We start from the raw sequence: 23670 nt of genomic DNA on the forward strand, positions 1-23670 counted from the left end.
ATATAGGAAGGCTCATCAGTGGGACTGGCAAGGGAAATGTGCGGCTTCCTGTACCCCAGCCATTAATGTAAAATGAAGGAATTCAATGCATCTGGGTGTGAGGAAGTTGATCAATCTTCAGAAGTTGCAAAGAGTTGATTCCTTCTGGACAAGTGACAAGGCTGCTGGGGAATGAATAGCGGGGACAGACAGATCAAAGGGCAGGTGTATACCAAGGGCGGGCAGCTAGGGTGCAGATCTGCACTGGGAGCATTGATCAGGTTAGAAATACCAGGAGAATCTCTCTCAGCACCATCATATGCATGACTAAGTCTCATTGCATTAGGGAGGGATGAATCAGTCCTATTTCTAGCTGGTGTCAATTTCACACACATTTCTCCGCAAGTCCCTTCTGTTCGTGAATTAGCCTCTGATTTAAAGTCCATGTGAAAATTCATATTTAAATACGTATTTTATCTTAATGTATGTCTAGGTGTGCACATGCTGGTACTTTTTTTTTTTAATAGCAGGGAACTGTATTGCAAAATGTTGCATTTTGGCAGTATCATCACAGAAGCCTGGAATCCACAGGCCTGCCCTCACTGTCTGCATGTTAGTGGCAAAGTAGACTCTTGCCATCCATCATCTGATAGAATGCGCCTCTCTGAATAGCTGCTGCTGCTTCATTGTGCCACTGCAGGAGTTAAGAATAAAGGACTTTTCTTATGCCAGTGTTTTAAAATTCTTTATTTGAAAAAAAAGAATGGAAAAATATAGTGAAATGAAATCAGAGCTTCCTTTGAATGGGCTTCCCAATGGAAAACAAACATAATATCAAAGGGTAAGGGGCAGGACAAGATTCAAGCATACGTAATAAATACAGTCAAACAGTATAAGAAGAGGGTTATGCCATGGAGTGGGCTTGGGTGCCCTCTGTGACAGAAGACCACAAACCTTGCCGATTCATGCCTGTCACGAGGGCTAGAAACTTAGCACTCTAAAACCTTATGGAACCACTAGCACCCAATTCACAAGGAACACCTTTCATGCCAAACTATATGATTGCAACATGTGAAAAATGCCAACCACAATTTTCCAGTCACAAGTCCGTTGGATAAATCAAGCCCTCCTTCTGCTAGGGCAGCACTGCAAGTGACAGCATCGCCCTATCAAGTGTCAAATGTTGCTTTAACTAATCCATTACATTTATATGGATACGATAGGCATGACCAATGGCATCAAACAGTCCTAAACTAATTTTGATTTAGGCTTCCCATGAAAACACAGTATGTGGCCACAGGCCACACCTATTCTCGATAAGGCAGGAGGGGTGGGGCAAAGATACTATATCAGTTGAATTTAGATCAGTAAATAAATCATGCAGTCATGATTCTAAGGCCACAAAGGACTATTGCAATTGTTTGCTTCCGGTGCACACAAGCATGGGAAAATGTTACCCAGCTGTTCTTACACCAGTCAACGTTCGCAAGGACTATTCAATTGATTACATCAAAACACAAGCATCTGGTGTTTTGTGTGTGTGTGTGTGTGTGTGTGTGTGTGTGTGTGTGTAACCCATGAGCATAAATAGGCCAGTAATAAAAACAAAAATCCTAGCTGACTATGCTCTCCTCTTGCTCTGCAAAGCCTGCATGGGAACCCTCATCTAGCCCCATTTATATGTTTTAGAAGCTGAGCACAACAGCATCCTCTTTAGCTCTCCACTGCAAGACTAACCTGCTGCAGCAAGATGCATCTCTTATTCATTACTTGGTGACAGGGGTTGGGTCAGGAATAGTGCAAGGTCAGAACTAAAGAGGAAAGCACAAATCCTGCACCTCAGTTACACTTTCACTGTGGATTTTGGCCAAAATCTGTTTCATTTTATATTCTGGAACAGTTTTTTGTTTGTTATTGAACTCGCTTTTCCAACTCATACAACATTCATCCTGACAACATTAAATAAATTATCCATGCACATTGCACTAGAAAACCAGCTCCTCCTATAACTGGGCAGGGAAGGCAAGTTGATTTTCTGACTCGTGAAAATATACAAAATAAATAGATGTATACAAGAAAAGTTGAGAGCCTTCACATCTCCTGGGGTTATTAAAGGCAGATCACAAATGTTACTTACATATGATGGAATTTTGATGACAGAGGCTTCCTTAGCAAAGAGGGGGATACATTCCAGAGGTTATGCCTCAAGCCACCATTCCATTTTAGGTGCCAGGGGGAGTAACATGTAGGCTCTCAAGAGCCAAGATCAGGTGCTTGGGTTGGAAAACCTGTCACCTAGACTATGATTATGCCTTATGGACAGCATCCTCAGAGAAGCAAAAATAAAATAAAAATGTTTCATGTAATAAAGAGCAGATCTGCAGGCAGAACCAGAATAAAGGGAGTAGATAACCACTCTGCTAGGCTATTTTGCATTTAACAGTCATAAGGAGGAACATTTCAGCAGATGAAGCTGTTTTTGTTGTAGTGTCACTGGGGTGGGAGCTGACCTGCCAAAATTCTCTCTTCTTGTCCTGTACTGTAATTGACAGCTCTTGGATCCTAAGATCTTACACCACAGCCATAGGCCATAGATGAAAGCATCATAAAGTGCATATCCTCATGGGTTTGAGCAATATCAGAAGATATCAGATATTGTATCGTAACGAAACACATTCCTTTTCTCTTTCTACAAAACCGTTTGGCATCCGCCCAAAGTTCTCACCGAAGCAAAACTTGTGCAAGCTTGACCTTAATCACATCTAAGGCTAAATTTACACATGCAACAGAATGAGGTGGTGCGAAGTACAGCAGATTGTATAACTCAGGCTGCAGGTGAACCATGTTTTTGAAAACCCTATGTAAAAATGACTCTTGCAAGCAGAAACCTAGCAAGGCATAGGAGGGAGCCTCTTTTAGACAGCCTTCTGTCTGCTATCCTGAGTTTCTGCTTTCAGGAATGTTGTTTTTAACATAAACAAGCAATCAAAAATATAACCCTACACTTAGACACACCACCCATGACACTGAATTGAGAAGAGGCTATTCCACCACCTTAAGACTCTGCCACTTCACTTTGCGACACGTATAAATCAAGCTTGAGTTTTGTACTGAAAACCTTGATTCTAGTCCATTGATTACACACTATCTTTACTGCATGGGGTGGGCATCATCTGTGGCACTTTTCAATCCAGCCTAAAGCCTCTCCTTCTTTCCCCACCCCCATTTTTTAAAAAATTACATCCACATGCAACTGAGACTCCCCCCCCCAAGCCTAATTGCCATGTGGGGGGTATTTGTGGGAGGTGACAACTGGGGAGTGAAGGCTTAAATCCTACTCTCTCTGTCCTCCCCCATAGACGTTTTTTGTGGAAGGAGGGCAGGGTGAGAGAGAAGAGAAAAGGGAGCAAGAGAGAATGGAGAGTCTATGTATGTAGGGGGAGTGTGGATGAAAGAGAGGAAGTGTGGGGTAAATGGGGGATTGATAGAGGGCAAGTGGGTGCAAACGTGGGGGGTGACTGCAGGCCCAGTCACCTGGGGAGGGAGAGCGTCCATGACTTACAGTTTCCCTTAAATAACCACCTGAATTCAACTTACAATAAGCTTCTCTTTTGCCAGCAACAGCAATTATATTTTTGCAAATATTATATTAATAACTCCTCACCCAGATCATTTCATCTTAAACCTTTTAAAATGTGCTTTAAAACGTGCCATACAGTTTTGCTGTAAAATAAAATGCTTTGGACAATAGCAGGTGTGAATAAATAAGTAGTTGAAATAAACATTGAAGAAATATGTCAGGAGCTTAAGAGCAGAAGTGATCAGTTAGTTGGTTTTTCTTCTTTTGTGAGGAAACCTCCACTAAGAGCCTGATACTGCATACGATGGCTGCTTCTTTGTCTGCTTTAAAAAAACTACAATAATGTACTATTAATAGAATCGCTTCAATATGAAGATGGAGGATTGTCTCTTGGAGCAAGTAATGAGCAAAATTTCTACTGGTGAAATTTGATGAAGCATTGCCAAATTCAAATAGAGACTCACTAATTTTGCATGAACTATTCAACCATTTTAAAACCATGTTCTATTTTCTCTAGGTACACAGGAGATGTGAAGGCAGCTGAATTTTCACACAATACTTGATTTAGAAAAAGGAACCCACTGTAAATCAATAAATTAACACACACACATACACATTTGCAAAGATTGTAAGATTCGCAGGTGCACTGTCAGAATTTCTCATTTAGTCCCTGAAGATATCAAACAAAAGCAAAAATAAATAAATAAAACAAAGCCAACCAAAAATGCTGAACTTGCACCAGAGTGGTAGATTCTTTCCCCCCTTTGATCTTGTCTCCACTGGGCAAAACTGAACAGGTGAAACAACCCAGCCAAATCCATAATCACATCAAGTCCATCATAAGAAAGATGCCCAGGTGTGCTTCTGGCACATCAGCTGTTCTGCAGGAATGGAAAGTAAAGTAGCCATGTGACTTGGATAAACTGGTGTGATATGTACATCATTCTGCTCCATGAAATCTGTGCATGTTTCTAAGGGGCATCAGTTTTAAGAAAAAGAAAAAAGTTCATCTTCAGTGTTGAACCGTTGTCTTCATATGTAGAAATAAGCCTTTTATCATCCTTCTCAGGCAGAAAAACACCCCGCAAAAAAAGCTTTCTGGAGACTGGCGTTCTGCAGCTCTGCAAACAAAGCTTTGCAATCGCCCTCACTTCCTTTGTTTGCTTTGAAAGAAAAGGCTAAGGATTCTTCCGGACTTCATTTGCTTTCCCGCAACCCCTTGCAAAGGCATCCTGGAAGAGGGACTTATTCAGCCTCTCACAAGCTCAGATGCAGCTACACTCCCTACGGCTGAGAGATGGTGTTGGATGTGAATAAAGTTGGCTGTGCAGGGGAAGAGCGAGTGTGGATTACATACTCTGTATAGACAAAGGAACTGAGTTGCAAGGTCTCCTCGTTCTCTCTCTCTCTACATGAAAAAAACCCCGAAACACCCTGCAGCCCCGATACCTGGCTGCCAAGAGAATCAGCTAGGGAGCAGCACGTGTTCCAGAAGATAAGTGATGGAGTCCCAGTGCTTCCAGAGGAGGAAGAGAAAAACCACTAGCAGGGTGGTGCTCAGGAGACGCATGCGGGTCTTCATCAAGGGTGTGATGAAACTGGCAATGGTGGAGACAAAGACCAGCAGCACAGCCATCAAGGCCAATATGACGTTGATGAATTTGCCTAGCAGGGCCCGGGCATTGGCATTCTCCACCCCTTCCAGCTGCACCACCTGTTGCTGCTGCTGCTGAAGTTCCAGCTTGGTGACACGAGTCAGGCAGGATTCCACAGCCTCCTGCAGGGGAAAGAGAAAAAGGACCAGTGTTAGCTTAGCTGAGGGATCACAGCTGTGTTAGAACATCTGCACTGCATGCTGAGAGTACCAGATCCTGGAGAAGGGCTATGAGTTGGAGCAAACAATAACTAGCCTAGATGGACATACAGTGTGACTTATTATAAGGCAGATTCCAAGGTTCCTGTGAAAGCTGTGGCACATCTACTGATCTTGAGCCCTTCTACGATCTAGGGACAAGAGGGAACGGATTGCAGTCTAGCAATCTAAAGCTAAGATCCATAGACAAATTCTCAGTTCTTCAGATGCAAGTCTCATTCCTCTCCTACATCTTTTCAGTTCTCTAGTCTTATCAGTGCCAAACATCCACGCTCAGAGAATGATCTGTAGGAATATACCACAGTTCTAGTGTTGCAGGTCTGGTCCTGAGCTCTGCCTGTATAGCAGATCAGCTAGGATTTGTATTTATATGTAAGCCGTTCTATGTTTTTGGGAGGGAGACTGAATATGTGGAAAGAATAAATACCCAATAGGGAGGGGAAGATGTCAGGCCAGCTGTACAAGCATCCCTATGGATTCCCATACCTGAATGTCTCTGGCCCTCTCATAGGACTGGTAAGCCACCTTCTCCTCCATGCTGGCCAGCTCCTGTTTGAGATTGGTCATTTCATTCTGGTGGAGCTCTGTCAGGTCATTCAGCTGCTCTTCCAAGCGTTCATATCTGTGTAGCGGGAGAGGGAGAAACACATGCAGTGGGTGAGAATTTGGAGCTGGAGAAGTCAGGGAAGCTCATTGTATTCAGGTGTGGGTATGAGCTTTGGGGGCTGAAAATGCTGGTGTCAAAGAAAACATGAACTTTTCAAAACCCTTAATTTTTCCTCTGGCTGAGATTTTCTTAATCTCCTACACCAATCCTTCCCAATTCCCAAACTCCTCTCTCTCCTCAAGACTCACCAGCTAGAATTAGCAGAGGCATCCAGGGAGGAGGAACGAGGGATCTCTGTCTATTCCCCTCCTGAGTAGCAATGACAGCAGTGCTACATCTCTAATGGACCATCAAACCTTTCAAGTTCCAGAGAGATAGGCGAGAAGAGACAGCGCTCACTTCTCCCATTTTCTCATGTGCCGCTGCTACTGGCTGATAAATCCTCAAGGGGAAGAGGAAGGGAAGGGAAGGATGTTCTGAGTTCATTGGTGATGAACTTGCCAATGCTAATGAAAACACCAGCCCACAAACAACACCCAACTTTAACTTTCTTTGGAGCTGAACAACCATTTAAGAACACTGACAGCTGACTAAATAATATCCTGCTTTTCAGTCTTGACAGGTTCACAAAGATGATTAGAATGTACTTAGAAATAGTGTACAGTGATACCTCGGGTTACATACGCTTCAGGTTACATACGCTTCAGGTTACAGACTCCGCTAACCTAGAAATAGTGCTTCAGGTTAAGAACTTTGCTTCAGGATGAGAACAGAACTCGTGCTCCGGTGGCGCAGCAGCAGCAGGAGGCCCCATTAGCTAAAGTGGTGCTTCAGGTTAAGAACAGATTCAGGTTAAGAACGGACCTCCGGAACGAATTAAGTACTTAACCCGAGGTACCACGGTATGTATGCCAGAGTCTTTCTGTCTTTAGCAGCTGATGTAATAATCCATGTTCCAGTCTCTTCCCTCTTGAGTAAAAAGCCAGCAGGAGCTATAGATGGTCTCAGGGGATGGCGGAAGGTAATGCCAGTCCACAGAAGCAGCTGCTCCAGGGAGTACTCTACATGATGAAAGCATTTAATGATATATTTTCTCTACTTTCCAAGAGACCGGATTTCCTCTTATATCCCTATGAAACGTCCCTGCCTCGTTCCTTCAGGATGTTGCTATATCCTTGACAGTCAAGCAGAACAGAAAGGGAAGTGTAATTTAACTGTGAACAGTTAAACCACTGTGGAAGCAAACTCACTGCAACTGCAACCCAGTTATAGCCCCTTCTCCGGGACTGTCTGAGGTCAGATTTGCACAATGCTGGTTGGCCAACCCTTGTGTTAGATCAGAAAACAGCCTCCGCAGAGCAAGGCTGTGCCCTAGGATGACTGGCTGTCATCTGTACAAGCAGGAGCAGCTGGCAGGGAAAGTAGGGCAGAGTTGCCTACCCAATGCCACTTACCTCTACCACTTACCCAAGTGGGGGAGGTAGGCAGTGGGCAGCTCAGTGTGGGCGCAGAAACAGGTGCATCAGATTGGCTCAGCTGCTGTGCCTGCAATGGGCTCCTCACTGCCTCGTCTTTCCCTCTACTGGGAGCCAATAGTGATACGTGGCTCTGGCAATCTTCCTCCTCCTCCACTTAAATTTTAAGTGCAACGCCCCCCCCAAAAAAAAATGGGGGGGGGGTCCTTTAGCAAGAAAAGGGAACATTCTGGCACTCTGTGTGTTATGGCATCAGCCTTTGTAGACTGGAATATATATGTCTACATGGATTCAGAGGAAAGAAAATGTAAAGAGTAGCATCAAAGGGACAGGAAACATGAAAGTGCACTCTGGACAATTCTATATATAAAGCTTAAATGAATAAGCACAGTGATATCTGGCCACGCAAAATAGGAAGTAACTGAAAATAACAGATAAATGTGTTTGTGGGAGGGGGCAATACTGGTTCATGTTTCTTCTTCTTCTTGATTTTTATAAAGAATTTTGTACTTTTATATTGCACTTTTATGTTGCGAACTCCCCTGAGATTCTATCAGCAGCCAGTCCAGTTGAATTCTGTACATGGAATGTGGGAATGGAAGATGAAGTCCTGCTCCTCACCTAAAGGAACAAAACATCTTGGGCTACCCCTGGATCACCACGGAAAACTATGCTTCAAAACATGTTCCCATTTCCACCGCTTAACCTTATATAGCATTAAACCAAGCCAGTGACTTGTCTATTGCACTGAAATAGAAAATAAAAGAAAAACAAACAGCAGAACTCAAAAGCAAATGGCAAGTTAAATATAGCAATAAAAAAGGAACTGAATAAAATCATTGCATGAGCGGCTTGGCTCGTCATAATAACTTTTCTTTAGAATACTGAGCAGAACTATGAAATACAAGGGAGGGGCAACCGCTTGGTGATAGAGCACATGCTTTGTCCAGTCTCTTACATCTCCAGGATTGGAGGGGGTTGGGAGGGGCAAAGATCAGGTGGCATGGGATGCTGCTAACCAGAGGAAATACTGGAATCAATGGACAAACATCTGACCTAGGGCAAGAAGGTAGCTTCCTACATTCTTGCAACAGAGGAAGATGTCAACAAGGAATTGGATTGTGTTTCATATTTGGCTGTCAGACAGCTGTGAGAAGAACCAATTTGACAGTGGATGCTCCTCTGAAGAGCTATTGTGATGACTACCTCTGGGTAAACCAGCCAAAGGGCTACATGTCCTGAATGTTACATTGATACTCATGGAACCATATCCCATCACCTCATTTTATTGAGGAGGCCATCTAAGAAGACATCAGATTTCACTGAACATTTTGTTAGGCTTATTGTCCTAAGTACAACTAAATGATTACTTGCAATGCTTTGTTTCTTAACATCTCATTCCTGTGCCCCGTGCAGTATGCTTTAAGGCAGCCTTCCCCATCCAGAGACCCTCAAAATATTTTGGACTACAACTCCAATCATCCCCAGTTGGTGGTGGCCAAATTTCTATCAGTGGTTCTATCATTTGAAAGCAGAGGGCATCAATCCTACATATGGTGTTTGTCACAAACAGCAACCTGCAGCTCCCCCGCTCAAGATGAGACCCTTTTGTAAAGGGCTTTCAGGCAGCCCCCTCCTCTCTTCTTTGAGCTGCTGAAAATCAGAGGCTCAAACCAGATTGCTGGACTGCTTAAAACTGTGCAGGATTTAACCCCGATCATCAGCTGATGAGTGGGGATTAAATCTTGCTGCTTTGGCTGCAGGAGCCTGTTCTGTAGGTGTGTGCAGTCAATATGAGATTTAACTCTGCCTCCCCAACCAACAGTTGACGCCACCAGTGATATCAGCTGATGGGTAGATGGACATGGTTTAACCACCTGAAGCAAGGAGGACTGTTTCTAGGGTTATGTGCTCTTTTATATATACATGAGTTGTCTTCAGCACAATCCAATGCATCTGGAGGGCACCAGGTTGATGCAGGCTGCTCTAAGCTGAAATTGTGTGCTGCTGGTAGAGTTTTGGTTTCCACTAAGTTTCATATAGATCAGGGGTCAGCAAGGTTTATCTTGCCTGGGCTGGATCGGTCCCACGGAGATCTCTCCGTGGGCCAGATCATGTATGTGTGTGAGCACGCATGCCCACGATTTTCAGTGTCTGCGCGTGCACTGATGCAATTTTCAGCACAACGGGAGCAAGTCCCCGTGCTGCGCTGGTTTAGTGCAGCACACAAGCAGGTGGCTCGGTTTGGGGGCGGCTTGTGGGCCAGTCAAACAACCCCCACAGGCCACTTCTGCCCCATGGGCCTTAGGTTGCTGACCCCTGATATAGATGGTTTAATGCTTCTTTTTAGAACTGTTATTTTGTATTTAAGGTTTCAGAGTTTTTATTATTATGCTGTACATCACCCAAGTCCATTAGTTATTGAGGAACTAATAAGGATTGTACTGGCCTTATTATGCCTTTGTTACTCACATTTTATTGTGTTATTTTCTTTTGGTAAACAAAGCTGGAAATATGTTTGAAGCGTTGTATTAAAAAAACGTATAACTGATAAAGAAATAAGTCCCAATGCGTTTAGCGGAGTTGATTCCCGAATAAATGTCATTCAACTTTGGGGGTGAGGGGGAGATGAGGGAAAAAGTCGTGGGGCTTAAAGAAACAAATATTTCAGGTCTAACGTACTTCAGAATAATTCTTTCCCTGGAAGGCATGTTTTGAACAGCAATTTCTATCAAGTGGATAACCTATTCTATAAGAGTTACTGTAGTGTAGGTGTGAGGAACATTGGGCCCTCCAGATGTTGCTGAACCACAGCTTCTATCAATGCCAGCAAGCAGTGCCAATGGGAAGGGGTGGTAGTTGTATGTCAGCAACATGTGGAGACCAAATGTTCCTCACACCTGCATTAGTGGTTTATACATTTGGTGGAAGCTGCCATTGAAAATGTGGCTTGGATGAAGGATTATTTCAGAACTTGTCAGGCCTGAAATAAATCTCTCTCTCTCTCTCTCTCTGGAACACCTGCAGTTCCTTCCTCTTTTCTCCCCACCTCTTTCCTGGTTTGGTGGTCATTATTCAATTGCAATCTAAAGGTTTTTCTCAGCCCTTCAAATGGGATACATGTGGGTGAGTGGAAAACAAATGAGAAGGGGTGGGGGTGTCTCTTCTGAAACAATCCTGCCTTTGGGAACAATGAGTTTTGTTTCCATCCCTGCTGTCACTGATAATTGCCTTCCAGGATATTTTGAGATATTTTCCAGCTTCTGGAAAAAAAACCCCAAACAGCAGGGGGTGGGGAGCATCAAATACCAGTGTAGGACAAAATGGACATCCAAAATAAATGAGGACACAGATAAGCACTTCAAACAATCAAACACACATCTAGTGAATGCATGTGGGGAGAAGAGGGCCCCTCCCTGACCTACATATGCTCACTAGACTAGTGTTCTTCAGCTTTGGGTCCTCAGATGTTGGTCTACAGCTCTCAGCATCCTCAGCTAACTTAGCCAATAGTCAGGGGTGATGGGAGATGTAGTCCAATAAATACAAGGAACCTGAGGTTGAGGAACACTGCACTAGACTGTCTGTACAATCTCTATGCATATACAAAGGGAAGACAAGTGTGGTAAGGGGCCCTGCACAGCCCCAACTGCATGCAGGAAAACTGTAAGCATACACTTTGTATGCACATGAAGATTGTAAGGTCCAGCGAATTGAGGTAGGATTTGCCACTGCAACCTTGCTTTCCCTGGGCACATTCACTGTATGTACAGCTGGTTGCATGAAATGCACTGTGTTCACACTGAAGGCTTATCCACACTTACCTTTCTTCCACTCTTTCCAGGCATGGTCCGCAATCTAAAGCTTTGTGTCCGAGCACCATTTTTCTTTTCTTTTCTTTTTTTGCTGCAGAGCTTTCTGTGTGAAAACTTGCTCTTTAAAGCTCAGTTGGAGCAAATATCAACCTGCAGAAAACCTCAATTGCTGTTTGCTCCAATTTGGCTTTAAAGAGCAGGCTTTCACAGGAAAAGCTCAGGGCAAAAGAAAATAAAAAAAATTCATCGGACATGTAGTGTTAAAAGTGTGGACATCTGCCTGGAAATAGTGGGGCAAAAGGTAAGTGTAATTTCAGTAGTAGGATTGGACCTATGTGGAAAACTGATGCATACAGTAACCTGCCTGCAGATTTGTTATGGCCATCTGGGATGAGTGCATGCAGCCTTGGCTGATCCTAATAGGAAACTGGCCCTGTGAGACACTTCTCAGAAAATTGGGAGATGCTTCACTGAGAAAGCACTCACAGAGACTGTGTGCTATTTATTCTATGGTGACTGGATTATGTGGGAAGATGCCTTATACAAAGTCTGGCTATAGGTCCATTTACTCCAGAATTGTCTACTCTGGCTGGCAGCAGCTCACCTAAGACTCACGGTCTTTCTCAGCTCTGCTACTTAGTAGAGATACCAGAGATTGACCTTGGGACCTTCTGCCTGCAAGGCAAGTGCTCATTCACTGACCTACATCATCTCCCCAAAAGTCCAACCAGCCTCCTTCTCTCCATGCCCCCAGCACAGTTGTCTGGGCTTTGAACCAGAGACCTCTGACATTGAGGAAGAGCCATACCCCTAGACCAGGGATGCAGAATGAGTGGTTCCATAGATGTTGCTCAAGTACCTTTCTCATCATCCCTGGCCATTGGGCTAAGATGGCTGGAACTAATGGGAGTTGGAGTCCAGCAACATCTGGGAGGACCACGGTTTCTCCACCCCCGCCCTAACCAGCCCTAGACATGAGAGCTGGTTGGGACCATAAGCCTGCAAGAGACTTCTGCTCCTCACATCTGTGAGAACCATAAACATAGCAACTGCATGCAAGTGTCATCCCAGGACTGAGCCTATGACCCTTCTCTCACAAAAAAATGGAAACATAATTCTTTCCTCACTGCCTACAATTTTAATGAAGCCCACGGGCAAAAGAGTTCTTGGTCCTTATTTTTCCACCGGTGGAAGAGAAGCAAGAAGCTGGCACTGAGCATTCAGCCAGGAATGCATTTCCTCTTGTGTCTTATAAATAGAAGCAGTTAATAGAGCAGTGTCTTTCTTCTTGAGGAGAACTTACAGTACAGGAAATTCCAGCAGACATCTTCAAAGCTAGTGACAGCTAGGCAGGATTTAAATCATGATTTAAATCACCAGGAAGGAGGACTTATTTGAATCACTTATTTAAAATTCAACTCCCCCCCCCCATTTGAAATTCAGATATTTCCTGAACAAGCATGCATACTCATGGTTGCTATAGCAATTAAGGCATATTGGTTTGCAACTAAATGGGAGCCTAAATTCAACTAAAGAACATAAATCTAAAAGCTTTGGCCTTCCACCGCAAAATTATTATTGGCTTAGAAAAAAGGAGACAAATTTCTGTTTGGCTCTCTCTCTCTACGTAAACATGCAAGGATAACAAGGAAAATTACTTTCTTGAAGGATAAGAAGTGTTATCACATGCATATAATTGTGTTAGGTGTTATCTATTGTTGTTTCTATACGGTTTCTGGTGCTAGGTTGTTGTTTGGTTTGTGTTATCCTGTAAGTTGCCACTTTGGATTTATAAAGAAAAGTGGATAGCTATTTTTAAAAATAAAGAAATACGTACTGTTCTCAGTGGAGCTTACTTCCAGGTAAGTGTGCACAGGACTGTGGCCAAAGCAAACAAAACTTTGCAGGAGAAAGAAATAGCAGTATCTGGGGGGAATCAGGAAATGGAAAGCAAATGTCCATGCTGCATGGCTGGTTCTGATATCCCAGAATCCTTTGTGGCTGCTAAATAACTGACTGGATTGAGGTGATAGGCTGAATTCCTCCCTCATTGCCTTATGCTTTGTAGCATCTCATCTCCCCTTCTCTGCCACAGCCTCTTCTAAAGGGAAATTCACTGTCAATTTGTTTCTTTGCATAGGAACATAAAGCCTAATTACATTATTTGCCAGCATCTTCATCTATTGTACCCCACAGCATGACCCTTCAAGAGCCACAACATAAAGACTGGCCAGCATGCCCAGTTCCACAAGTCAATGACCATTAAATATGGTGGTTAAGTGTGACAGTTTCCCACTGGGAATTAACAGCAGCACACCCAACAAGTCTTACCTATAACGCTCTTCCTGTAAGCACTGAGTCATATACGTATAGTCTCGCTGCAGCTGGGCCTTGAGGTCTTCCATGGAGTCCTCAAGGTGGGATTGAATGTCCTTAATCTCCCTCAGTTCTTCTATGATGGTCTCAAAATTATAGTGGTGACTGTCCAAGGTGTTAGACTTGGGGCTTCCCAAGCCACCAGCACCCGCCCCCGAGTTGCTACCTGCTGCTGAGCCAGAAGTGGCACTGGAGCACTCATCGTCACTGCCGTATTTGGGACTAGAAACCAGAGTGGCACTGCCACTCAGAGTCCGTGAAGCCTCCTCAGGGTGCCCATCTTCCAGCGTGTCCTTCAAGTGGGCAATGTTGTCCGCACTGCCAAATTTGTTGCGGATCAAGCTAGCAAACTCTCGGGGTTTGGAGACCACAGCTGTGTGGGTGGCTTGAGAAAGGCCTGACAGTCCACCTTTGACACCCTCCACCACTCCGCCTCCAAAGCCACTGATGCTGGAGCGGACATTGGCCCCTACGTCCTTGAGGCCCTGGTGCATGTCCCGGAAGACGTCTTTGGGCTGTCGAGAGGGCCCATTTTGTTCAATCTCCTTTAGCTTTTTGTGATAATGTTCAAGCTTCTTGTGCAACTGCGCGATGGTCTGGGCTGACTTCTGGTTCTTCTTCTCAAAGACCTGTTTGATACGAGAGGCCTGCTGCTTGTCGGCGTTGTTAGCTAGCTTCAGGTACTCAGCCACATTGTCATCTCGTGCCTCTTGCTCAACCCTGATCTGCTCGGTGATCTTGAGGATCTTCTGGTGCAGGTGGTCAATGGCAGCCTTTGTCCTCTGCGGGTCTGGGTTGCCATCTGGAACGTCAAGGCAGAAGTTGCCATCAGCATCACCGTGGCTTGTATTGGAAGGCAGGCTGATTTGGCTCACATCCCCTTTATCCAACTGTGGGAGAGGAGAAAGAGCACAGAAAGAGACTTGAGTTAAAAGGCTCTGTTAAATAATGTCATTCCCCGAGACAACACATGATGGCATGAGAGAGAGAAATGGTGATGAACTACCAAAAACAGCTAGAAGAAAAAGATATGAGAACTCAGGGGACGGTCACCGTATCACAGAGTTTTAACTGATCATCCGGCTTTCAATTACCGTATTTTTCGCTCTATAACACATACCCGACCATAACACGCACATAGTTTTTAGAGGAGGAAAATCCGTAGGCATGCCACCCGTAGGCATTCCCTCCATAACACGCACAGACATTTTCCCTTACTTTTTAGGAGGAAAAAAGTGAGTGTTATGGTGCAAAAAATACGGTACCAATTCATTGGTAAAATGGATTTAAATATGCCTGCTACCAAACTCTCAATACAGATGCCATTTTGAAGTTACCTGAGGGAAGGGCATATCCTGAATTCTATCATATCTCCCTTTTTCATGCATTTGGAAATATGGAATATAGAATATTTTTGTATTACAGCAAGACAACAGAGCCATATGGCTTTTTAAAAAAGAGTAAAACTAGTTCAAATCCCATCAGAATTATTGAAGATTCAGGTAAAAACAACAACCCATTTTTTAATTTCAGTTTGAGACTTCCATCCTCAGTTGTCTGTGGTTCCTATTGATGGAAGGAATGGAACAGTGGTCTTACTGTGGGATGTCTGTTATCTTTGTACACAAAATCTGGAAGCCTTAATGGGAAGCAGGGAACATTTTTTCAGTTTGTAGTCTCATTGCAGTTTGGAGATGGCAAAAGTTAAATGTATTCTGTAGACTCTGTGTAAGTAATTTTCATACTGCTTTCATGGAAGAGCCTCTGGTGCCCATGAACCATTGTTACTAGACTACAGTGACAGAAAGGCTTTCAACGTAGAAGAAGTGGAGACTTAACTCATAAATGTTTTGTCCACAACAGCAGTCCCAGCCATCCCAGATTTGTTCCTACAGACAAATGCAATGTCTGGTTTGCCTGATCAGAGATATATACAGTCCAGTATTCCTGAAGGAACATCTGCACCCCTATCACTCAGCCCAGACACTGAGGTCCTCCTCCAAGGGTCTTCTGCTACTTCCCTCACTGCAAGAAGGGAAGTTACAGGGAACCAGGCAGAGGGCCTTCTTGGTAGTGGCACCCGCACTGTGGAACACCCTCCCTTCAGATGTCAAGGAGTTAAAGAACTATACAACTTTTAGAAGACACCTGAAGGCAGACCTATATCAGGAGGTTTTTAATGCTTGATGCTTTATTATGTTTTACATATATTCTGTAGAAGACGTGGGTGGCGCTGTGGGTTAAACCACAGAGCCTAGGGCTTGCCGGTCAGAAGGTCAGCGGTTTGAATCCCCATGACGGAGTGAGCTCCCGTTGTTCAGTCCCTGCTGCTGCCAACCTAGCAGTTTGAAAGCACGCAGTGCAAATAGATAAATAGGTACTGCTTCGGCAGGAAGGTAAGCGGCATTTCCGTGCACTGCTCTGGTTTGCCAGAAGTGGCTTAGTCATGCTGGCCACATGATCTGGAAGCTATACGCTGGCTCCCTCGGTCAGTAAAGCGAGATGAGTGCCACAACCCCAGAGTCATCCACGACTGGACCTAACGGCCAGGGGTCCCTTTACCCTTATATATTCTGTAAGCCACCAAGAGTGGCTGAGGAAACCCAGCCAGGTGGGTGGGGTATAAATAATAAAGTTCTTACTATTATTATTATAGCCATCATCTGTTCTCATTATCATGGTGTCATGGTTGCAGCAAACACAACAGTTGTGTCTCATGACACCTTAAAGACAAAGAAAGTTATTACAACATAAGTTTTCATGAACTAGAGTCTACTTCATCATGTAAGTTTTGTTTAGGCGCTCAAAATGAATGGTTGGACGGGAGATCGAGATCACAACAGATGTTTTGGACTACAACTCCCATCAAACAAAGAGCAAAGGCTTCTCTAGTTTCTCTCCTTACAAAGTTTTCTACCCAGCTTGAGGACCAGCACAGCTGAACCCCAGGAGCTGGTATTTCATTCAGACATGTGATAACTGCAGTTTAATGGCAGATATTATACCTGCGTATAAAAATCTTCCTGAGTTGTAAACTGAAGTAGTACAATTCAGTGCCTTTTCAATTCTCATAATTTTTCAGCATAGTAACAAAAGGACTTCATCCATTTTGCCTTCAAGAGATGTGGCAACTGAAATTCATATCCAAATCAAAACAAGCCTTGACAGGCGTGGGGCTGAATGGAGATTACTGATGTTTGCCATGAAGGAGTTTGACTCTGTTTTCCTTAAATAAATGAGATTATATTACATATTTGCTTTTCTTAAATAAATTATATATATAAGCATACACACAGAGGATTAAACAACAACCATGAATGGATAGGCACTGTCTAATATACTTCTACAGACTACAACAAGTCTCCCTTTCCAAATGATATAATACTTTGCAGGAGTACCTTGCAGGAGTAGCTTAAAAAATGAGGCAATGTTAGGAGTCGTATTACAGAAGGTACTAGACATAACAGAATAGAACAAAGTTCTACTCCCCTTGCTTCCAGTCAAAATATTCTTCAAAAGAAACGCGTAATTTCACCAGAACTAAAAGTGAAAGTTGTTAGTAACACCCACAATAACCATTTTCAGACAAGTTGCTTTAAGTGGGAAAACAGAACCCCAATTTTTAGCACCCCTATATTAGAATGATGTGGTATGTTAGTTTTCCATAAATTGGGAGGCACTATCTTAAAATACCTGTCCAAGGTCACAGTATCTGGACCACTGCAGATCCCCACTCCTCTGCTGGTGCTGGGAAAGCAAGGAGGTGGTTAATTAAGGACTGTGCCAGGTCTTGGACTCAGCTTAAGGGGCCCATTTATCATCCATGCACCTGGGCGGCTGCCCAATTTTGCTTGGTACTGGCACTAGCCACAACCCTGTTTCCTTACTTCTAAACCAGTGACTTAGTATACATTATACACTGATTCCATTGTGTATTGATCACAAGGTTAGCCTTCCTATCTCACTGTATTAATCCCACTTTCATGCAGGAGTGAAATAGCTCTTAAGCTATCTCTTCAAGTGTTGAAGTTCCAGCTCAAAACTTATGAAAGCTAAAAATCCTGCTGATTCTACAGAGGTATCTCATACAGCTGTGCCCCAAGAAAGGCCGGTAGGCACTAATCATTGTACCATACCTTCCAGTGTTCATCTGGTTCCAGCACTCTCTTCTTTCTCATAGTAGTCTAAGCTTCACTGCTGAGCAAAGGAAGATCCTTGGCAAAGGAAAAACCATGAGGGAAGCGCCAACAAAGCTATCCAAAAGCTACCGGAGTCTTGCCCAGGCTACTGTTATCTTTCTGCTTCAGACATCCTACTGATCTGTTTTGCTGGGTGACAGAGGCAAGCAGGCGGGGAAAACACAACCCACACACAACATCATTCAGAGCAGCCACAAACTTGCCTCAACCTTATAAGATCAGCACTTTTTTTTGGAAAAAACAACAAGGAACTGCAGACTTTACAAACACTGACCGAAGGCCTATTCTTAGCTCCTGAGCTGCTCTGGGGGCTTTCCAGGACCCAGAACACAGTGAGGAGTTTCTCCTTCTCTCTTATCGACTCATAGGAATTGAACTGAAACCTTCAAGATATAGATTCTTTTTTCCTTTTTTTAAAGAACTATTTTGTGTACGGTCAAGATAAAAGCAAGCCTGGTGAAGCTGAAAGAGGAAACCAAGTCAATTTATTAGAGAAGTTGCTCAACTTCTGTTTCCATGAAGTGTGCAATTATTGCAAAGACTACATCACTCAGTTCCCCTTTTTTTTAAGCAAGGCAGGACAAAACCCATGTGGAGATGGAGAAACCGCTACTAGGAAACAGCAGAGGAGGAACAAACCCAAGGCACCACTTTTGGATGTATTCTAGAAAATAGTTCTTAGACATGGTAGTAAATATGTCTGTAGAAAATTTACCAACAGGGGCTTTCTTTAGGGTTAACTGTCAGAAGCTGAATGGTCAGCCACTGATATAAAGTAGGGAACCTGCAACCCTTTAGATCAGTGGTTCTCAACCTGTGGGTCCCCAGATATTCACTGGTGTTTCTTTGGTGGTGAGAGAGGTTGGGGTTGGCCTAGGGTGTGGTTGTTTGTTTGTAATTGGCTGTGATGATCTTTGTTTTCATGTGTGAGTGGGGTGGGTGGGTGTTTTGGATCAGGTTAGCCATATTCTGTGGGTCCCCAGATGTTGTTGAACTACAACTCCCATCACCCCTAGCTAGCAAGGCCACAGGTTGAGAAAGGCTGCTTTAGATGCTGCTGGACTCCAACTCCTGTCTTCACTGAATGTTGGCCACGCTGACTGAGCCTGATGGGCATTGGAAGTCCAACAGTGTATGAAATATCACAGGCTCCCCACCCATTGTAAACTTATCCAGCCTCACCCCAAAATTAAGACTGAGTACAACTTCCATTCAACTCAATTAGACATGTATAGGTAAAACTATTTCTCTATAATCAACTAAGGTAGGGACTTCAAAACAGGAGATTGGATATCTCAACATTTGTGGAGATGGGTCTTGGATTGTGAGGAGATCATCAGTATTGTGGGAAAGGCTCTTTTAACTCTTTCCCAATGTGTCATTTCCCCTATTTAAATGCTCCTCCCCATCCTCAAAGCTGGTATTAGCACTACAGTGGGAAGAAAGAGAGATATGATGTGGGTACCTTCCTCTTTTCCACTTTAGAACTACTAGCAGCTTCATGAGTGGTTATTTTTGATGGGGGGGGGGGAGAAGGGTAGATGGAAAACAGTTAATCATCTCCTACCTACCCTAATGTTGCTGTTCCAATCAGTATCAGAATTTGCAGCATCTTTTAAAATGCGGAGCAAAAGAGATCTAATCATGGCTCTCCTGCAACATGTCTGTTTTGGCCTTCAAAAGTCACAGCAATGCTGGCAGGCTGTCTTGTGAATCAGACTTGCACAAGAGGTAATTTCAAATTCCAATGCCAAGATAGGTTTTTTGTTTTTGTTTTAAGGAACCTGTGTTGGCAGCCTCTTCCTGATTTTATGCTAAACTCCTTTATAGAAGAAGCTGAAAATAGGACATAGGTAAGTATGATTCAAGGAGATAGAGGTAGGGGGAAGCACTGCTATCCCCAGAGGTCTACTCGATAAATTATATCAGATTCCCAAATAGCCGACACCAACTGTGCAGATACAATAGAAGGAAGTGTGGCAATGTGACAATCAAAACTCTTGATTATCAAAAATGAACCTGTCCCTCTGCAGCACAACTGCTTGCATAACTTTCTGGAACACAAGAAACATGTTTCTAATCCCAGGCCTGGGCCAAGGTCAGGTTCAGAATTTTTGGTGAAACTAGGCTTTAGGAATAAGAAATGCAGGCAACCCCCAATTTCCGTGGGGTTTGCATTCAAGCTCATTGTGTGTGACAGTGGAGCCTGTCCTGCCACACCCCATTCCACCCTCAGTCCAACCTGTTTTCTTGCCTCTTCTAGGTTCATGGTGATATGTGCGTGTGCACTATCACGCGAGCTTTGAACTCGTGCAAAATGGTTATTGCCTGTACTGTACACCTCCACTTCCCTCGTCCTGTCCAACTGACTTTAACCCAGTTGTAGCATGTCAAAACAAAACCAGGTACACTCTTTTGAACAGTTATCCATGCACTGATAATATCTCATTCAGGCTATTGCAACTCACTGTACCTGCAGCAGCACAATTGTTCACTGGGGTGAGTCATACAAAGCATCTAAACGTTAGTTCTGGCACAACTACATTGGTTACTAGGTCATTTCTGAGCAAAATGTTAAGTGCTAATTTTAACCTACAAACCTCTGAATGTCTTAGGACCAGGGTACCAAAAGGACGGTTTCTCTACCTTAAATCTGCCAAGTCCTTAAGACCAAGGTCAGAGACCCTGCTCCACATCCCCATGCCATATAAAGTAAGGCAGGTGGTGACCAGAGACAGAGTCTTCCAGTTGCTGTGCTTCATTAAAGGAACTCCCTTCTTAGAGAGACTCACCTTGCACTCTCTCTATTTTCTTTATGGCACTAGGGGAAACCTGCCTTATTTGTCCTGTTTTATGCTGAATTTTTAATTGACCAACTAGCTGCTATCTCTCTCATTCATATATATATATATGGGTTGTATTCAATCAAGTCCTGCTCAGGATAGACCAATTAAAATTAATAAAGCTATGTTAGCCATGGCCATTAACTTCTACTCTGAGTAGGACCAGCACTGAATATCACTGTGTGTGTGTATACAGTATATGGTGGAATTCAGCACTATGCTATTAAAACATTCTGTCTGTACAAGCGTAACAGCTTATCAGATAGAACAATTCCCTGCCCCCCTCGCGCATTGCTCTGGAGTTCTCTCGACGCCCCCTCTAGGCCAATTTTGGGAGCATGCGGGGGAGCAGGAGGGAGACCCTGTTGTGGAAGTACAAATCCTTGCATAGGGCTTCTGTTGATGGGGTCAGTGTGGGGTAGTGGTCAAAATGATAGACTAGGATCTGGGAGACCAGGGTTCAAATCTGGGTGACCTTGAGTCAGACACTGCCTCTCAGCCTAACCTGGAAGTCACAAAGTCTGGAAGCTACAAGCCTGTAGAGCTGCCTCATAAAATAGCAAGCCTTCAAGACTGGCAGGGGTCTAATGTCCCAACTGCACACCTATTCTCCCCTTGGATGAAGCACCAAAGAAGGTGAGTGGCAGAACAGGAGGTTTATCATATGCCACCTTGTCCAAGGGCACACCCACGCCGTACATTTAAAGCACTCTTATAGCACTTTAACAGAATCCTGGAAACTGTAGCTAGTTGAGGGTGATGTGAATTATAACTCTGTGTGGGGTCTCCTAAAAACTTTCAGCACCTTCAACAAGCTATGGAATCTTTGCAGGAAGCCACAATTGTTGAAAGAGGTTTCTTGAAAGTTATTTGCCTAAGGGTGTCAAAACACAAGATACAAAATGGAGGTTCCCCACCAAGCGTCAAATTTTCCCTGCAGAATATGTGAAATGCCCCAATAAAATCAATGTAGGGTGGAACTACATGTTACACTTTTGTTTTACAAAATGCAAGCAATGAAACTGCCATTTAAATGGACAGGGGGAAATTTTCCAAATCCTTTCCCATTGAGGCTATTTTCCTGCCCCAAATCCCCACTCCCCACTGCTTTTACTCCCACTGTGCAAGAGATAGGAAATTATCTTCTTTCATAACAGGGATAAAAGCAGCTAGGGACCGGGGAAGATCTTTGATGGGGGAATTACCTGACAGAAAAGAGTTAAGAAACTGCTAGCCTTTTGTGATGGTCTTCTATTTCATTTTTTTTAACCCAGTCCCCAAAATGACTCACAGAACTGCATGTCATAGTGACCACAGCATACCTATTAAGAGAGGACCAAATTCTGGGTTAGCATAGCAACCAGCACAGTGTGTTTTTTATATTGTGTTACGGAGTATAAAAGCTACCTCAAAAGAAAAAGAATACTATCATCATAGGAAAGAGGGAGAAAGTAATTGTTTGAAGGAAGGAAGAGCATGGCTGACCAAGTGCTTTGAATATCAATACACAAATTAGTGACAAGACCTTGGAAACAGCCAAAAATACATTTCCCTCGCCTACTATGTAGACAAAAGTCCCACAGGGAGGTTATATGCTTCCTCAATTAATGCACACAAAAGAAGCAATTTCCTCAGCCGGACTGGATAATGATATTGAAGGGGCACAGAATGTCTGAAATCTCAGCAGGAGCCTTGTGTGATCCTGGAGCAAGGCATCTCTGAGAGAAGGGTTGCACTCAAAAGGCAGGCAGCGTGACAAGAGGAGGCAAGCAATCTTGCTGACAGTAGCAGTGAGGTCATAGTGCCTGAGGAAAACCAAGCCAACTTGAGTGATTGACTGAAACAGAGGCAATTTTTAGAGGGGCAGCCATGTCAGTTGCAGAAAAAACCAAGGGTTGCACCCAACATTGATTCTACTCAAAAAAGTTGCACTGAACCAAATGAACACAACCAACTTAGGGCGGTTAATTTCAGTGGATATACTCTAAGTAGCACTAGCATTGGACACAGCCCAGAGTGTCTCATGGCACCTTATGTATCAACAAGTTGTCATTATGCAATATGCTTTCATGCACTAGAGCACTATTTCCCAAAACTTCTCCCACCCCAGACTATTTGAAAAGTTGCTGCAGGTCTTGGCAGACTGCTGGATGATTTTTCTGCCCCTTGTTGAAACTGTAACACTCTGTTAGACGTGACATGATTTTTAATTGTATTTTTTTAGTACTTCCTTTATTTCTTATATATTGCATTTGGTTGTATTACAAGTGAATTCCACAGAATTTAGTCTGTAATACAAATACCAACATATGAGAGATAAAAGCAATAAAATACAATTAAAAATCAATATAAATATTTAATACGGTGGATGTGCCTTCTCCCATCTTCCACTATAAATCCACGGACACTTCACAGACCACTTGAATCAAGCTTGTAAATCATGGGTGGGAACTGAGCATAGATGAAACAACTGGCGTTTAAGAGGGAAAAGGTGGAGCAGAGGCTGCAGAAAACAAATGTAGTGAGAAATGGGATGATGAAGGGGAAGCATGAAATAAGAGAGAAATGGGGTTTAGGAGGAGATAGTTCAGAGGGGGAAAGAAGTGGAAAGGAAGAAAAACAAAGAAGCAATATGAAATACTAAGGTGAAAAGAGTGACATGAGATTGTGCATGTAAGGGGAGCATGTATATAGTTGCGTGGAACGTATAGATGTTTGGGAGAAGGGTTGGTGGGTTGCCCATAACTTTTCTGTGTGGTGGTGGGGACTGGCTGCCATTGCCATTAACCACCACAAGTTGGAAAGCTGCAGAGTACTTTACTTTGGAGGAGGAGGAGAGCTTCAGCCAGCCTTCAGTGCAGAGGTTAGAGGAACGCTGAGGCAGCTTTTTCAACTGCCTTGATCCTACAAGGTGCTAAGCACC

General features: G+C 43.6%; 1 protein-coding gene across 11 annotated transcripts in view; it reads right to left on the reverse strand.

Annotated features, from left to right (window-relative positions):
• Positions 1 to 697: 697 nt before the first annotated feature.
• The window catches only part of TMCC2 (transmembrane and coiled-coil domain family 2), a 101762-nt gene continuing 78789 nt past the window's right edge, over positions 698 to 23670 (reverse strand). For 6 of the 11 annotated variants that reach the window (XM_083508881.1, XM_083508884.1, XM_083508885.1 and 3 more), the window contains 3 exons: positions 13661 to 14595; positions 5919 to 6054; positions 698 to 5336 (listed from right to left, as the gene is read on the reverse strand). In XM_083508881.1, coding sequence (XP_083365007.1) covers positions 5025 to 5336; positions 5919 to 6054; positions 13661 to 14595 — 1383 coding nt within the window. In that variant the 3' untranslated portion in view covers positions 698 to 5024. Of the gene's footprint in view, positions 5337 to 5918; positions 6055 to 13660; positions 14596 to 16347; positions 16429 to 16710; positions 16932 to 17841; positions 17895 to 23670 lie in introns of all 11 variants that reach the window. The other 5 variants (XM_083508891.1, XM_083508890.1, XM_083508882.1 and 2 more) reach the window with 5 other exon arrangements.

The sequence above is a fragment of the Podarcis liolepis genome (assembly GCF_965112155.1).
Source record: "Podarcis liolepis genome assembly, chromosome: 6".
Taxonomy (NCBI): Eukaryota; Metazoa; Chordata; class Lepidosauria; order Squamata; family Lacertidae; genus Podarcis; species Podarcis liolepis.